Source organism: Salvia hispanica, chromosome 5 (assembly GCF_029641045.1).
Source record: "Salvia hispanica isolate PSC_SH4W2 chromosome 5, Shi_PSC_v1, whole genome shotgun sequence".
Lineage (NCBI taxonomy): Eukaryota > Viridiplantae > Streptophyta > Magnoliopsida > Lamiales > Lamiaceae > Salvia > Salvia hispanica.
Window position 1 is genome coordinate 24,390,129 of NC_142696.1, and position 17,620 is coordinate 24,407,748.

At 36.1% G+C, this 17,620-nt stretch overlaps 2 protein-coding genes, 1 long non-coding RNA gene, 2 other non-coding genes and 1 pseudogene across 5 annotated transcripts; 1 reads left to right on the top strand and 5 right to left on the bottom strand.

Annotated features, from left to right (window-relative positions):
* Positions 1-2,916: 2,916 nt before the first annotated feature.
* LOC125191473 (U4 spliceosomal RNA) lies at positions 2,917-3,068 on the bottom strand. Its single transcript, XR_007171153.1, has one exon. It is a non-coding gene; the product is annotated as a U4 spliceosomal RNA (small nuclear RNA).
* Positions 3,069-3,794: 726 nt separating this feature from the next.
* LOC125189649 (uncharacterized) lies at positions 3,795-6,017 on the bottom strand. The gene has a single exon (XM_048086904.2). It carries the CDS (start codon positions 6,015-6,017, stop codon positions 3,864-3,866), a length of 2,154 nt encoding a protein of 717 aa, XP_047942861.2. The 3' UTR covers positions 3,795-3,863.
* Positions 6,018-7,140: 1,123 nt separating this feature from the next.
* LOC125191410 (coatomer subunit gamma-like) lies at positions 7,141-9,870 on the bottom strand. Its single transcript, XM_089057844.1, has 11 exons — positions 9,702-9,870; positions 9,444-9,560; positions 9,260-9,348; positions 9,120-9,170; positions 8,784-8,899; positions 8,488-8,686; positions 8,290-8,394; positions 7,994-8,125; positions 7,680-7,907; positions 7,516-7,587; positions 7,141-7,421 (listed from the first exon to the last, which is right to left on the bottom strand). The coding sequence occupies exons 2-11, from the start codon at positions 9,502-9,504 to the stop codon at positions 7,278-7,280; spliced, it is 1,197 nt and encodes a 398-aa protein (XP_088913970.1). The 5' UTR covers positions 9,505-9,560; positions 9,702-9,870; the 3' UTR covers positions 7,141-7,277.
* Positions 9,871-11,035: 1,165 nt separating this feature from the next.
* LOC148926491 (uncharacterized) lies at positions 11,036-13,190 on the top strand (annotated as a pseudogene).
* A 238-nt stretch (positions 13,191-13,428) lies between these two features.
* On the bottom strand, positions 13,429-13,583 carry LOC125191468 (U4 spliceosomal RNA). Its single transcript, XR_007171150.2, has one exon. It is a non-coding gene; the product is annotated as a U4 spliceosomal RNA (small nuclear RNA).
* A 518-nt stretch (positions 13,584-14,101) lies between these two features.
* LOC148926492 (uncharacterized) lies at positions 14,102-15,699 on the bottom strand. The gene is made up of 4 exons (XR_016130286.1): positions 15,050-15,699; positions 14,613-14,713; positions 14,444-14,521; positions 14,102-14,307 (listed from the first exon to the last, which is right to left on the bottom strand). It is a non-coding gene; the product is annotated as an uncharacterized LOC148926492 (long non-coding RNA).
* Positions 15,700-17,620: the final 1,921 nt, after the last annotated feature.

A 17,620-nucleotide genomic window follows, 5' to 3' on the forward strand; every position in this document is an offset into this window, starting at 1 on the left:
GGTTGAGTGTATTAATTGGAGAGAGAAAATTTCTAAAAAAGGAAATGTGTCATCTTAGTTGGGACAAACTAAAAAAGAAAACGTGTCATCTTAAGCGGGACGGAGGGAGTAGAATTTATAATTTAATAAAAATATTTGAGATATTAAAATAAAAATAAATGTACAAAATAATACAAGAGGAATAATATTAGTGTATGGTCAAAACATGAATGATGTTGGTGATTGTTAGGTTTGGTATACTGAAAAGCATGTTTCGAGCAAGTTTCGCTGGAATAGAATCTTGCTTGTATACGTAAAACTCTACAATCCACTTTTAACCCGATTCAGTATTATTCGAGCAGTCTCGCACGAATAGAATCACTATTATTATTACATTGTGTTTGCTTGTGCATTTATAAGATGTCTTACAAACATTTAAATGCATAAGAAGTAAACAAAGTCTAAGTCTTTTGCTTAGTAGACCGGTTGTGGGCGTCGTCCACTTTAAGGTAACACGGTCAGATCTATGCAATGCTTTGCAAAAGAAAAAGAAGAATTTCACAACCTAGATAGGCTTTGGCTACCTATCGTGAAAGGTTGCAATGTCAGTCCGCATATTTCTAAGCCTTACTGAAATAAGATGACATTGGTGTGGTATAGCACTGAACGGATCTAACAGCAACACGTGTCTTTATGCTATCTACTGAAAGACTAGGTCTTGATAAAATGTTATTTCTTAATCTACATATGTTAGCATTGAGCATACGGTATTGATTATGCACTACTTTGACTTATCAAATGGTGCGGGTTTTTCGCAACCCAATAATCCTGATATATTGGGTAGTGGTGATTAATATCTAGCGGTGCTAGGATTGCTATTATGTTGAAACGTGCACGAGGTGAGTCTCGTTTGATAATGTCCTCAAGAGGAGCTCGAACAAGGTTTTATTATTCGGAAAACTGGCCAGTTGGGTTTTATTACTCTATGAATAATAAATAAGTGTTTCTTGCTAAGTCTACTCTTGAAATTAATAAGATATTAATTAATTAAGTCCATAGCAGACATTAATTAATTAATGGACATTTATATCTTAAGCGCTGGAAATAAATAATAAAAGTGGAAACCCGGATTACTTGTAATTTCGGATTTGGATGAGGAGAGTTCAATATTACTTCTGTAGTGGCTGCTCGTAATATTCCAATATAAGCTTGTATTAAATTGTAGGTTCAATTTAATTAGTAAAAAGCTAATTGGAGGAGCTCATATCCAAAACCTTCCATAGATCCATGTCTGGGCCCAAAAGGAACTTAATATAAATAGGAGAATAAAGGAGACAGAATGATCACAATTTTCACACTTGAAATTTTCAAAATTTTCGGCCCCCACCAGCTGAAGGAGATTTCGATTTCTACTCCTTTTCCCAAAAGGATTTCTTCTGTCTTCTTTATTCGAGTCCTAGTATTTTGATAAGATCAGCCCACTCTGATATCGAGATACAGTTCGGGAACCAGAGAGAAGATCCGTGGTCTAGTATTGAAGATCATCACGTGGAGAAGGCGCGAGCAATCGACGATTCTTTGGAGAATCAAATCGGTAACTCTAAACCTTAGAAAACATGTTTAGGATTTATTTTCTATGAGCATGAATTATTTGTGTTCTAGCATGCAATTATCTGTTTAACATGTGAATTGATTAATCGCATAATCGGTCAAATAGATCCGTATCTGATTTATTTGTTTTGTACAAGTCTTCCGCTGTGCAAGGGGCACCAAACCCCATCAATTAAGTGTGCAACATATCACTTTTACATGTAGGTACAAAAAAATTACAATTTCAACTGGATTGAATTAAATCTGGTTTCGAGAAATTTGTTGACTAATTACGTAGTAACATATGTATATGGGTAGGGATAAAATGGAAATTTATATATTGTATAAACTCAAAACTGCTCAACTCAATTTCAACATAGTTTCAATACAATATCAACACAGTGTAAAATTTCAAGATTTTAATGTCAACACAGTATCAACACAATATCAACACAGTATCAATCATTGACTACCGTTGAAATTCTGTTGACATTTTCCTGTTGATGTTTTTTCGCGACCTGTTAACATTTTTCAATGATCCAGATCATATTTTTGAGTTTGTACAGTATTTAGAGTTTTATTTAATCACATTACCATATTTATATATTTCAAATTCAAATGGTTGTAATAAGTGTCCCGTTTTTTATAAAAATATCACCGTATATACTAGCTTTAATTTAATTAAAATTATGGTTTAACCAATAACCATATCTGCCTCACAAAATTACGTGAACTCATAAGCTATCTATACATTAATAAAAATTACTATGATTTAAATAATACGGGTAGAGTATGTTGCTTTTACTAGCATTGAAGACTAATTCTTAAGAATAATAGTATGTTTCAATATTGAGGTACCTATTAGAGATTCTCATTTAATAAGCATACGAAAAGAAAAAAAATACTCCTATTAAAAGTTGTTTTGTAGAGCTTTGCCACAACAGGGGAGCCCTTCCCAAAATTACGAAAAAAAATGCAGTAATGTGACATCATTTTGAACCTAAAAATATTTATAACAAAATAAATTAAAATTTATTTCTAATTATACGTTCTTCGTTCCTACAAAATAGTATGAATAATTTTTTTATTTTCTCTCTTAAAATTATGAATTTTCTAATTTAAAAAAAAATCTATCTAATTTAAAAAAATCTATCTTATTTATCAGAGACACCTGGAGTAGTATTTTTTACTATTATTTTAAACACAATCATTAACTATTACTAAAACTCGATTAAGAAACAGGAAATATAGATCAGTAATGGGCCGCTTCGAAACACTAGAATTGAACAATCCTTTGACAAGCCCACCGAGAAGACAAGGCCCAAATTATTTTAGACTAAATTATAGAGCTTCACCAATAAAGGAAGCTCTTCCAGAAATTCTCGACGGCCAAAGTCAAGCTCAGGCCAAGGAGGGAGTTTGGAAATAGTTTTCAACCAGCAAAATACGTGCCTCGGTTAGAACCTCACTAGCTACGTCATTGCCCCAAGCACAAAGATAAGGTTTCAATTATAACAAGCCTACATATTATAGGTAGATTTTTTGGCCCTAAAGTTTATCGATGTGGGATTTTCATTATTTGCTTACCACATACTCCCTCCGTCCCCCATAACACTTCCATTTCTGTACTCGTTTTATAAAAATGATAATAAATAGGTAAAGTGGAGAAATGGTAAAGTAAGAGAGAGAATAATTCAATAAAAAGTTTTCTCTACATTATTCTCTCTCTTACTTTACCATTTCACATTATTCTCTCTCTTACTTTACCATTTCTCCACTTTAACTATTTATTATCATTTTTTTAAAACGAGTGTAGAAATGGAAGTGTGACTCCTAATGGGGGACGGAGGGAGTATATCTTTAATGATTTTACCATGTTTGGTAATTAATCCATTTGTGAATCAGGAAAACATAAACAAGAAATGTAAATTAGACTATTGTTCTTTTTCTTGCAAATAGTCGTGTTGTAGATCATGTTTTATTATATGAGATTGATTTAAAAGTATGATGATTAAAACAATCAACTGCAGCAGCATCAGACACTATGATTATTGGTTCATCAATTTAATTATCAGAAAGAAAAAAAATGGCATACTAATCATAGCCGCAGAAGACACATCAATATCAATAAGTAGACTATTTCCATTCCATTCATATGAGGCTACATACACAAGTAACACAACTAGTAACAATTCTATTATTCAGAACATGGCAAGATACACCTAAAATCTAAATATAGAAATGTTTGAGGGTTACTATAATAGTCATTCAATAAGTAAAGCAAACAACATTATCTAAACGTGCACCATAGATGCCCTCCATTCCTCGATATTAGCTGCTTTCTCATGATCCAAACTCGGAAGACGACGCTGTTGCAGAAGTTCAAGAATCTCTCGACTCTCGCCTAGAAGAAGAGCGGCTCGTCTCACGCTCTCTTGCCTATCTTTGATTGCATTGTTGTGACACTTGATGATTATGACATGAGCTAAGTTGGTCAGACAAGCCGACAATATGTCCGAGATCATCACACATAGCCTCTCAAAGAGATCTTTATCCGTTCGATGTATGCATTCTTTGTTGGCCAACAAGATAGTTTGAGTGATTCTGTACATCGAGTTAGCAGCTATGACTTTGCTAGGCCAATTCAGAGGATTCTGCATCATAACATCTTCAATCCGAGTTGTGAAATCTTTAACAGTCTTTTCTCCAAGATTAGATAGCTTTTGCAGTGTCTCTTTGTAAGTTTTGTTTGTATTCTGCAGATCCTTATTCTGCCATTTTCTGTAGAGTTCGACTCCTACCCACACTGCGTCTGCTGCATTCCTCACGCGTTCCATTTCCCCGGATCTATCAAGAGTTCCATCGACAAGCTTGACAAGGGACAAACCTTCACCAACACCACACACTAGCTGATTAGCCTCACGAGCCGTGATGTTAGGAAGCGCAACTGCAATGCTTGTCAAGGTCACAAGAGGCAGAGACCAGCAGTTCGCGGGTTCTTGCGAATACAAGCTTGGAACTTCATTACCGTCAAATTCTTCCACCCCATTGAAGCTCACAGACTTGTTAAGCAGCCACATTAGATTCTTGCTGCATTGCTTCATCTCACCTCTTTCAATCAACTTATCCATCTCATTGCAAATGTTTCTCATAATCCTCTTAGGCAGCTGCGCCTCTCCTTCAAGTAGCAGAACGTACGGCCTCAATTCGAGCTCTATTCCATCTCTTGATTCGTCACGATGAAAGCATAATAACATTGCTTTTCCAAATATAGCAGAAATGAAGATAACCATTTTGCTAATTAGAACAAAGAAAACAAGAACTCTGCTGCAAATACTCAACAAAAATCTCTTTGCATCATGAAGCAGCTTCCTAAACTTATGCGATCGAATCTGCAAAGGAAGCGACCTCTCCCTCCACTCTACCACCCTCGAAGTCCAATACTTTTCGACCTTGAATTCCTCTACGAAACTCCTCTGTCCAATCTCCGAGATCTTGAACCAAACAGCAACATACCACCTCATCAAAGGAGCAATAGTACCCAACGCCACGCCAACAGACTGTACATACAAAATCCAATTCATCGACCACTTGTAGTTGGATCCTACATATGCACCGTACAACAACCATATCCGAACATATGACTCAACCAACATCAGACACATCAGAAGGCATATCAGACCAGAAGCACCAGAGATGACAGAACGCGCCATCACAAACTGAGGGCTGCCGGTTTCTGCCATCACCCAATATCTCCTCAGAGCTACTCTAAGCTCCTCAGCACTAAATCTACCCACATCCCTCCTCCCATTTGACGCGATCTCCCTGTGCATCTCCCGGTACTTGGACTCTACGTACCCTTTTGTGGTCGGAACCACCATCGAAGAAAAACACAACAGCAGAACCAAAACAAGTGTGAAACCAACAGATGCTACTTCTTCAGCCAACACAACAATGCCATCAAGAAATTCTGATGTCTGGACATTATGGATGCATACATTGACTGCAATAGTGATGACTAAGATGCCTAAAGCAGTTAGATTCAACAGAATCTCTTTTCCCTCCATGGAAGCTACAGATGTCATGAAATTTCCCACAGCGGTTGACATAAGCACGAGGCTGCCTACACTTGCAATCTTGTCGTTGGTTCCCATCATGCTACTTGTGAGATCCACGGTGAGCTTCATTGTGACAGCTAAAAGTGTCAATGAAGTAGCGTTGAGAGAGAAGTACTTACACGGGAGCCATAGCTTCTTGCTTCGGAAGCCTCTGATAACATCAGCTGCCATAGCAAGCGAGCAGATGGCAGAAGCTGCTGCAATGTACATTCCTATCCACGGCATTGGTGCATCGAGGTTGTGCTGTATCTCAACTTCGTAATCGTTGCTGCAGTCGTAGAGTTTTTCATTACACGTCTGGAGCTGGTCAATGCAGGCATTCCTATCCATGAGATCAAGATTGATGATGAAGAATTAGATGTATTTTTAGAGGAAATTAAATAAAAAAAATGAAACTGGAGATGCAAAAGTCATTGCCGCCCAAGTTTCAGTCAAGAGAAAGAGAAAGAAGTTGTCGTTTAACAAAGGCTAATAATCAATAAATACAAGAACTATAGGCCAACTACAGTATGAGACAGAGTGAGATAAAAAGTTATTCTTTAACAAAAGCATAATTAAATTTTGTTGTACTTTATCTACGGTTGACCACAAACTTCCAACTATATATGGCTTGAAATTGATATATTATAGATAAATTTGTTTTATTTTTATTTAACATAAACTTCAGCATTTTAAAAATTTTTATAGTTTTTTTTATTTGTAGATACATAAACCATTTTTGTTTGTCTTGTTTTACCAATAAAAAAGTATGGGAGGAAACTCGAAAGTGGTTCAGTCAAATTTTGGTATGAAAATACCAAAATATAAAATTTAAAATTATTAAAAAAAAAAAAAAAACCGACATAATAGTTTGAATTTAAAGATGGACTGATATGAGAGATTGAGATAGGTGAGGTCAGAGGAGGTGAAACTTTAGTGCTTCAATTGCTTTTTAATTAAGTAAAACCAAAATAATGTCATTTTAATTACCATATTTAGATTAATTAAATACTTAAAATTTATAATTCACAAACAATTATCCTAATATTTTTCATTGGCTAATGATAACTGATGCTTTCTTCTCCAATTCAAGATAAATTTTCTACAGTAATCAACTGATAATTTTTTGGTGCAACAATGTTCTTGGGGTCGCTCGCATGGCTACTAGCGAAGGTGGTCATCGTATGCCACAACTTTGGCATGCTTGACAACTTCGATTGTACATGGAAAAAAAAAATTGGTTATTCAGATAAAAGTGTCTTTAACTTTTGGTCCAAATATTTATAATTCTATCAAAATTCACGGTGAACAATACAATTGTAAAGCTTTCTTTCGAAAACTCGACTTGATTATGAAACTAGTTTATATAAAATGGTTACAAAAGTATAGCTTATAATTTAAATTTTATATAAATTTGTTAAAAATGAAATCAATAAAATATAATCAACTATTATATTTTTAATACATGCTCATAGTAATATTTATTTATTGTGTAAATTTCATTCATTGTTTATAGGCTCCTCATGTAATTATAATATCCTAATTCTTTCAATTATGGAAAAAAACAATACGTATTTTTTCTCAATATTTTTAAATTTTATGTATTGCAGCCTATGTAGCATGTACAATACTCTGATGATTCCCAATCACAAGCCGAAGCCTAAGGTTGCAGTGATGAGTTGAAGCTTCCTTGACTGCAAATAATTCAGTTTTAATGACTTGAGGTACCTGTTCAGCTTCAGGCTCATCAAGGTACTGTATGTTACAAAAATAAACATACATTAACTAAGGCTTAGGCTTATGGTTATAAATAAATATGCAGATTTGAGATTTGAGATGACTGACTTACACGATGGTTGAATTTCTCCAGACATAGATTATAGAAAATCACATCCAAATCAAGATTGTGAACAATCCCCAACTGCTACATCAAATATTGAATAATTCATTAGTACTAAACTAAGATTTAGTAGCTCAAAGTACAGTACTATGCCTTAAGAATATAGCAATAACCTTCTGCAATGCCCTGTGAGCACTAAACCTCACCACACGCTGGTGAGAACGAAGATTTGGGCGCATAACATCCATGTGGTCTTCAACAATTGTACACCTAGATATGCCTACCACCCCTTCCAGTGTCCAGAATCCTTCTATTGCCACCATTTTATCTTTAGCTTTGATACAAGACTCTATCCATTCATAGATATCTTCACCACAACAGACATGCCAAAATCGTGCAACCTGCATATCTCAATCTATATATATCAGCACTTAAGACAACTATCCCAACCATCAACATTATTTTTAGACTACCAATGATGCAATACCTTTCGAATACTGCGAATCAGGATGTAAGTCCCCAATGGCGAAGAACACCAAGAGGAAAGCCTAGCGAATTTTCCCCATACTAGCCAGAATTGTTGACGACGTACTTCTGGCGTATGACGTAATTCTCTCATCTGCATGCTCTTGTAACATGTAAGTCCAACCGGCATACCACATGTATGATGTGCATGATGTACCAACTATACATATGTATTTTTGTGTATATAGACATGAAAATGAACAACAAATCACGAATAGTGTCATCATCTAACACCCCACGGAAAGAATCTTTTCTTACCACAAATTCTAGATATATGGCATGGAACAGAACGTCTTTTCCTTTAGTGAAAACAGTGTCTTCAGGGTATACTTGATCGATTGTGATGACCATCCTTGGATCTCTCTATAAGAATATACAATTATACAACTATAAATACTTCAACTATTAGCTAGGTAATACCTTTGTAATTCCTCAAATATGATTTAATGATAATACCTTTAGCATATTGATTGAACACACAAGGGCAGCAATCTGAAGAGTAGGATTGTCGTGACAAAGAGCCTCATGGAGGAGTTTCACAACTTTGTTCAAGGATGTGTCATTCGTAATATGATAAAGCAAACGAATAGCATTCGCCCGATATGCAACATTACCGGTGTTGACGTCTTTAAGTAAGGCACCAGTAACCAGTAACCACAGAAACCTTGTTAGCACAAAATTTTTAAAAAATTAGCCCCTAACTAGGTACAAGAGAAACATGTAAATGTAAAACAAAAGGAAAGGAAATGTAAACCTTATCTGCAATAGGGCAAAGATCCCTTCCAATTAGATGAAACAATCTTCTCAAATGAACATCTCGGAAACGATAAAGATTAACTGCAGATGAAAGTATAGCTGCAGCTTCACTCTACAAAACATATTACACAAAAGGTCAAATCCTATCCAAATCCTAACACATACCAACTTCTCACAAACATATGAAAATTGAAACCCTCTACTCAGGTTGGAATATCATGTGCATATAGATATGTAATACGGTCATAAATAGTTCCCAAGCTTCATGAATCTCTATTTCTCAATAACAAAATGGTACTAACTCGAATACCATAGTTGAGATAGAGAGAGACCTTTGTGAATATTTCACCCTGATTGAGAAGATACAGAAGCTTTTTGATGATCTAAAGCATACAGAAAACCAAAATGATTATACAATTTTAACTAAAATTTGTTGCAATTATGTTAATTTTGACATTGAAGAAAAAAGTACTTGCAAACATCTAGTTTTACCAATATGTGGATCACCAACTTCAGTTAAAACAACATGTTTCTCAATCACAGACCAGGAGCAAGAGCAATCTGGGGAAACATTAACAAATTCAAAATTCAGTATTTCTATTTCAAAATAAAAGGAACAAAAATCGAAATCAAAACAATATATAGAATTATTAAACCTTTTTCAGTAACGCGATCATCGTCTCTCTTCATACACAGCCACTGCATTGTATTCAACATATACTGACACAAAACTTGAACAACACTCCACCTATTTACAGGATATTGATCCAATTCTACATAAAATCAACTTGAAAACTCAAAAGGTGTTATAGATTTCTGAACTTAGATTTCTCGATGCAGCTCTGTTTTACACGAAATATCTAAAACAGAAAAAAATTGAGAGTAAAATTCAATGTCTATTCACTATTGTTTACCGGTGATTTACAAGCGACCGACGATATAGGTGGACGGCGGTGGATGCTGAACGAATGGGGTGAACGACGGTGGGCGGAGGGATTATTGGCGGATGAAGATGTGAAGTTTATGCATAAATTTCTTACACTCCCTCTTTCAATCAAAATAATACTCCATCCATCCACCTAATTTGGGACATTTTGATTTTAAAAAATTCAATAGAAAATGAGTTGAAAAAGTTAGTGAGACGCGGATCTTAGTTTTATAATAAAAAGTTGGTGAGTTAAATAGAAATTTTTAAAAATTTATATTTTTAAGGGATGAAGGCAGTATCTTAAAATTCTCGATAATTACCTATATTTAAACATATTTGGTCCCTAAAATTACAAAATTGGGCCCAAATTTGGCATTAACCACCAATATAAAACTTAGTCGTTAATATTATGAACATACGCATTGTGTCGAATTTTCAGTGAGTTGGATTTTCCTTTAAATTGAATATAGCGTGAAACATTAGATTATATATGTGGACAAATCGGTCAATATGAAAAATACTGTGACTTTCTAATTAGTGTATATAACGTAGTTTTGGTGCAATACTAAATTGTTTATTTCATGTCCATGCTTAAGGCTACTTTTATTGTAATTTTATTTATTTCTCATTATAAAAATAAAATAAAATAAAATAAAATAAAATAAAATACTCCTAATGTTTCATGTTCTTTTAACAAAACATTACTCCCTCAAACCTTGAAAAATATACTTTTTGATTAGACACAAGTTTTATGCTTAGAGAGAGTCAGGCTCACATTATTAGATCATCATCTTCAATGGTTGTCCTTTGTTAAATGCATCTCTTAATTATTCATGATCTCACACTATTTTTATCTTTTTATTTTATCCCTTAATTAAAATCCCTTTAATAGGTCCTACTATTTCAATTCATTAATTTAAAAATACAATCAACATAAAAACATTTCATGACGAAAATAACATTAAAAATTCCTAAAAATTAAAAACTATCATAAGTAAAATTCTAAAATTTAAAAATCACATTAAAAAATATTTACATAATTTAAAATCATAGTCGGAAAAAATATTTACTCTTTTGGCGGCGGCGGGGGCATATTCAAACGAGGAATTGTTTGATAATGTGTCACTCGTTGTGACCGCATCATACGGGAAGTAACGGTTGTTATAGCGCGAACAACTTTCCCGATAAAACAATTGTGGAAGTTCCTCTTCCTCTACATATACTTGAAGTCAGCAGGAGGCAAAGAATTTTGCAACTCCACTTTTGATTTTTTATTTTCTTTCCATTACTAAGTTATATCTCATTCCCCTAATACTTCATCATCAATCTTGATCTCAATGGATTCCGGCCAAGGATGGAGAAACATTAGCTGTCAGGACAAGCTCGAAACGTGTTATGAAGAACTATTCGACTGCAGCAACAGATACAACCGTGACAAACAAATACAACTCCGTCTCGATGCACCAATGCCATGGATAGGAATGTACATTGCAGCAGCTTCTGCCATCTGCACCCTTGCTATGGCAGCTGATGTTATCAGAGGCTTCCGGAGCAAGAAGCTATGGCTCCCGTGTAAGTACTTCTCTCTCAACGCTACTTCTTTGACACTCTTAACCGTCACAATGAAGCTCACTGTGGATCTCACAGGTAGCATGCCGGGAACCAACGACCAGATTGCAAGCGTAGGCAGCCTTGTGTTTATGTCAGCTGCTGTTGCCAATTTCATGACATCTGTAGCTTCCATGGAGAGCAAAGAGATTCTGTTGAATCTAACCGCTTTAGGCATACTAGTTATCACTATTGCAGTAAATGTATGCATCCGTAATGTTCAGTCGGTAGCTTTAACTGAAAATGGTGTTGTGTTGGGTGAAGAAATAGCAGCTATTTGTTTAATGCTTGTTTTGGTTATGTGTTGTGTTTTTCTTCGGTGGTAGTCCCGACCACCAAAGGGTACGTAGAGTCCAAGTACAGGGAGATGGACAAAAATGAGAGGAAGAATGTGGAAGATTCAGTTTTGAGGAGCTCAGATCGAGAGTAACGCTGAGGAGATATTGGGTGATGGTAGAAACTGGCAGTCCTCAGTTTGTGATGGCTCTTATGTTGGCTGAGTCATATGCACGGGTGAGGTTGTTGTATCCTTTATATAGAATTCTAGGATCCGACTACAAGTGGTCGATCGATTGGATTTTGTGTATACAGTCTGTTGGCGTGGCGTTGGGTACTATTGCTCCTTTGATGAGATGGTATGTTGCTGTTTGGTTCAAGATCTCGGAGATTGGACAGAGGAGTTTCGTAGAAGAATTCAAGATCGAAAAGTTTTGGACTTCGAGAGTGGTACGTAGAGTGGAGAGAGAGCCCGCTTCCTTGGCAGATTCGATCCTATATGTTTAGGAAGCTACTTCATGAAGCAAAGAGATTTTTGTTGAGTATTTGCAGTGGTGTTCTTGTTTTCTTTGTTCTAACTAGCAAAATGGTTATCTTCATTTCTGCCCTATTTGGAAAAGCAATCTTCATGTGCTTCCACCGGAATGATGACGAATCAAGAGATGGAATAGAGCTCGATTGGAGGCCGTATGTTCTGTTACTAGAAGGAGAGGACAGCTGCCTAAGAGGATCATGAGAAACATTTGCGATGAGTTGGATAAGTTGATTGAAAGAGGTGAGATTAAGCAATCCAAGAATCTAATGTGGCTGCTTAGCAAATCTGTGAGCTTCAGTGGGGTGAAAGAATTTGACAGTAATGAAGTTCCAAGCTTGTATTCTCAAGAACCCAAGAACTGCTGGTCTCCTCCACTGGTGACCTTGACAAGCATTGCAGTCGCGCTTCCTAACATCCCAGCTCATGAGGCTAATAAGCTAGTGAGTGCTGTTGGTGAAGGCTTGTCCCTTGTCAAGCTTGTTGATGTAACTCTTGATAGAGCCGGGGAAATGGAACGCGTGAGGAATGCAGCAGATGCAGTGTGGGAGATGCTACGTACAAAGAAACGCTACAGACGCTTTCCGATTTCACTACTCGGTTGAAGATATTCTGATGCAGAATCCTCTGAATTGGCCGAGCAAAGTCATAGCTGCTAACTCGATGTACAGAATCACTCAAACCATCTTGCTGGCCAACAAAGACAGCATACATCGAACCGGATAAAGATCTCTTTGAGAAGCTATGCGTGATGATCTCGGACATACTGGCAGCTTGTCTCGCCAACTTAGCTCATGTCATAGTATTCAAGTGTCACAACGATGCAATCAAAAACAGGCAAGAGAGTGTGAGACAAGCCGCTGTTCTTCTAGGCGAGAGTAGAGAGATTCTTGAAGTTTTGCAACTGCATGAGCTTCCATGTTTGGATCATCAAATCGCAGCTAATATTGAGGGTTGGAATGAATATATGTTTGTAACAATGCAGCAAATTTAACACCAGATGATAATGCTGTATGCATTTACTTATTGGGTTATCATAGTTTATACTCCCTCCGTCCCAATAAATATGAAACGTATGCTTTTCGGCACAGGATTTTATGTAGTGTTGTTTTGTGAGTTAAGAGAGAGTAAAGTAAGACAGAGGAAAAGGTAGATACAAAGTTATTTCTATTTTAAGAAATATTTCATTTTTAATGGAACAACCCAAAAAGAAAAACATTTTGTTACTAATGGGACAAAGGAAGTATATCATTCACCAAGTGTAAGAAATGAAAAAATATTAGACATAGTTTTGTAGAGCTTTACCCCAAAAAAGGGGAGCTCTTCCAGAAATTCTCGACAGCCCAAGTCAAGCCCGGGCCGAAGAGGGGGTTTGGAAATAGTTTTCAACCAGCAATAGACGCGCCTCGGTTAGAACCTCACTAGCTGCGTCATTGCCCCAAGCGCAAAGATGAAAAACCAAGTAGTAACAAGCCTGTATTTTATAGGTGAATTCTATGATATTTGGTCTTTGGTTTATCCGATGTGGGATTTCCATTATTTGCTTACCACACTTCTTTAGTCTTTAATGACTAATAAAGTTTAGTAATCCATCTTTTTATTTCAAAATTCCACATTTCAATAGCAGGAAGTTATTCATGATGTGAAAATTCTGCATTTTTTGTTCAGCATCTGAACTGTTCTTGCTAGTGAACTGTTCCTTTTCTTCACTAGTCCAGCAATGCCGAGCCTCAGCTATCCCGGAAGGTGGCCCGTGTTATGCATAAAGTTGGCTACGCCATCGAGCAAAGATGAGACGAAGTGAACATGGGGCGTAAAGCTGAAGAAGTCATGATTAATATGGGCTTGGGATTTTGCATTCATTCATGAAATTTAGGATTTTGCAATCATTTATCAGAAAATTTGGCATCACACACACATCAGTAGAGAGGGAGATTGTACATATAATGAAAATTCATTCCATTTCAAATATGTGTGTAGATATACTGTTAACAACATCACGTCTAAAGCTAGGATGCGCCTCAAATACTATACACTACTACACTTTCTCTGTTATTCGCTCTTCTCCACCCGATCACCCGGAAAGGAGTGTTCGACAAAGCTAGTATTTGCTTCCTCGTTGCAAGTAGTCAATTTCCCTCCATTTGCTTTCCCACAAGCTTCAAATGAAGCCTACCTGAAAAGAAGCACTTCCATTAGACTGATTCTTGGTTTGCTTGTATTCAACGTTAGATTACATCTACACAGTCATTTGATCCCGTTAAAGCCTAAAGGTCTGTTCATCGATAGTATTAAATGGATGCATATTTTACCGAGTGGGAAGCAGATCGTTGCACCCAAAAGTGAGCCCACCATTGCATTCCTTAAGCGTCAACGGAAGGAACCAGGCACTGTAACATCACGGAAGAGAGAGAGAAAAAATTTCACTTTACAAAGAGGAAAGGAAAATTTCTGGATTCCTTAATAAGTTGTGATACTCACAGATTAAATCAAACGTAGAAGCAGTAGCAAAACCAGCTCCAACTACATTATAAACATCCTTGCTCTGTATATAGATGCAAAGGTTTCTGCCGCAACAAAGTCTTCCACAAATATTTAAAATGATAAGAACATCAAGAAGTCATCAAGGAATGAGAACTACATCAAATACAGAGCAAAAACTTTTCAATACTATCAATCAGTTTAGCAATTCTAGCTTGAATTCCAAATTAACCAAGATCAAGTGTTCCCCATGTATACCATACTTGGATATGAATAATCATTGTGATCATATGCAATGTGATTGACTCAAATTATCATCATAATCAAGCATGGCAGTACCACACAACCAGCTCGATATTCTTTTCACGAGAAAAAATGTACTCCAGGGAACATGGAAAAGAGCATACGAGAATCTCTATAGCGGTTAGCATACTTACCACAGATTCGGAAGCCGCTTTGCTACCTCCATACAACATGCCGGCAAACACTCCAACGACAGTTGAGAGTGCCAGCCAGTTTTCCAGTCCTCTGCCAACAAAAAATGTTCTTAATCCATCAGCCACAACAATAAAATCGAAGACAATCCACCAGCAAGATATCAATGTCAGCTTACTTGGGCAGTCAAAAAAACTAAAAGTGAGCATCAAAAGTAGTAGTAGTATATAATGCCACAAAGGGCCATGGCATTATAAAATGTTGGACATACCTCCTTTGGTTTGCCAAGGGACCACCTGCCACACTACAATGAGTAAATAGAAACAATAAAATAACTAATTTATGTCGACAAATTTCAAGAAACATAGTTATTCACACAGATGCGAATAAGATAAAATAAGATAAAAGTCCTAGATTACATAGTCCTAAAATACAATAAAAATAAGCCCTAGATTAGCACACGAGAGAATCAATGTTGGTTCCGAATCATTTGATGACCTGCTTAGGCATCAAGTTCGGCACTGTTAGCACGGAAGATTTCACAAGCCGCATCCGTGGCCTGACCTTCCCGGAGAGGGTTGCTGCCTTTGTTGAAAGGGAGATCCTAGAAGACCGGACCTACTCTGAGGGTGGCCATTGCAGATCAACCTTCTCTCCGAAATGAGCCTACCAGTGAACCTTGTGCCTCCGATCACTCTGGCTCTTCAGCAATCCCAGAATCATAGACACGAGGTTCGCCGGAAGGCCATTTCGGAGAGAAGGTTGATCATCGACTGAGTAGTATGAATGTAGTATTACTCATCGGCGCTGCCATTTTTGTTGTTTCTTAGAAGGAGAAGGAGAAGGAGAAGGAGGAGGGCAGATATATATTGTAACCTTCATCTTCATCAAGTGCCTTATTAGGCTTTGGCATATTTTCTTGTGCCTCAAATGTTTGGCCAAATTTTGGAAACAAGGACGACATGGTCTTCTGGCTTGGGAGAGGACGAGATGTGGCTGTGATGGAGGATGGCAGCAATATCACCAAATTAGTAGTATGAATTGTGATGCACATGATATATAGTACTCCTATATGAGTATATCTATTCTAATGAGTTTGGGCTTAGGCTTTTAGGGTTTAATAAAACTAAATTAATATGAAAAATACTAGTACTTGGTCTCCAATGGTAATGTAAGCCTCTCACCAACGGCTCTTTCTTACTCTTGATTTCTATTATCTTTCCTCTTTTTCAACACTATTACACTAGTAGATAATAATTGCATATCATAAAACTTAAGAATAAAGAGCAATTCCAATAAAGTAAAGATTCTTGTATACTAATAATCTCTACATATTTGACAAATTAAAAAAGAATAAAATGTGAGATAAATTTAGTCCAACACTTTGCTATGGTATTTTTGTTAATAACAATAACCAAAAGAAAAAATTCGGCTCACACTTAAACACTCCGCATCAATTCGGCACCGAAAAAATGTTCACTTTTGAGTAGAATGGCGAGAGTAATAGTAATTTAATTACTATAACCTTTTTACAATATTATTTATTTCTATTTGGTTTAAAGATAAATAATTCGACTTGTCACTAAGAACTAAATCAATTTTTATTCAATAATACTATCATACTTTTCCAAAACTTAAAAACATCATCATATTTCGGTCGGCTGAACTTTGGTTTTTGGATTCTAGTTTGGGCTTGCCGTTTCATAATTAGACCCATCTTATTCAATTCGATTTCACTCTATTTTTCATTTTTCGGTATATCCAATGTTGTTTACAATATATTAGCGTAGAAAACAATTTGATATTTTAGCGTTACATGTTTAGGAAATGAAAATGTTATTTGTGGGGTATTTAGCACTTTGAATTTAATGTTAAATAATATTGTTGTTAGTATGGACGATGGAATAATTTAAATGGTAAAGACTCAGATATTAGGTTCTAAATTCGCAACTAGTCAAGTCTCGGCTCGAAAAAAACTCATTCATACCTTAATTTAATAGTAAACAACTTGAGCTCAAATCCGATTTTGAGCTCGAGTTGGTGGAGCTTAGCTCGTTGGACTAGATGATATGTCTTCATTATTTTGCATATTGGAGAACTGAAAGATATATTATTAGGAAAATAATATTTGAATCAACACTTCTGCCGAATATTTGAGCTTTAATTTGGAAAAAGAATTAAAAAATGTTAAATTTTACATATATTTGAATTAAAAAAAAACTCGTAGAACAATAAAAAAGTTATCGAAAATCATGTGTCTTTATAAACAAACAATAGCAAAATACTCATACGAGGAGCTCACCGTGGCTACAAAGGGTTTCTCGAGCAAAGAGCTCCTCGGGTCGCGTGGTTTTGGGAGGGTTTATCGATCTACATTGGTTGGCAACGACAGTGACGGATGCAGTTAAGTACAAAGAGGTATGATTGCACCCTCAAAAATTGTATGTACTTTGGGTTCGGCACGGGTCTTAATGCAAAATTAGTAAAGTAAGAGAGAGGTAGAGAGAAAAATTAATTAAAGTACTGTTAGTGGGTAATGGGTCCCACCTCATTAAAGAGAAAAGAGTTTTTCA

Coding starts and splice junctions, on each gene's coding strand:
- LOC125189649 (XM_048086904.2), bottom strand. CDS start 6,017: ATGGATAGGAATGCCTGCATTGACCAGCTCCAGACGTGTAATGAAAAA.
- LOC125191410 (XM_089057844.1), bottom strand. CDS start 9,504: ATGTTGAATACAATGCAGTGGCTGTGTATGAAGAGAGACGATGATCGC. Junction 8,687..8,783: donor TGCCCTATTGCAGATAAGGT/TTACATTTCCTT, acceptor AAGGTTTCTGTG/GTTACTGGTTACTGGTGCCT. Junction 7,908..7,993: donor TGATTCGCAGTATTCGAAAG/GTATTGCATCAT, acceptor TGAGATATGCAG/GTTGCACGATTTTGGCATGT.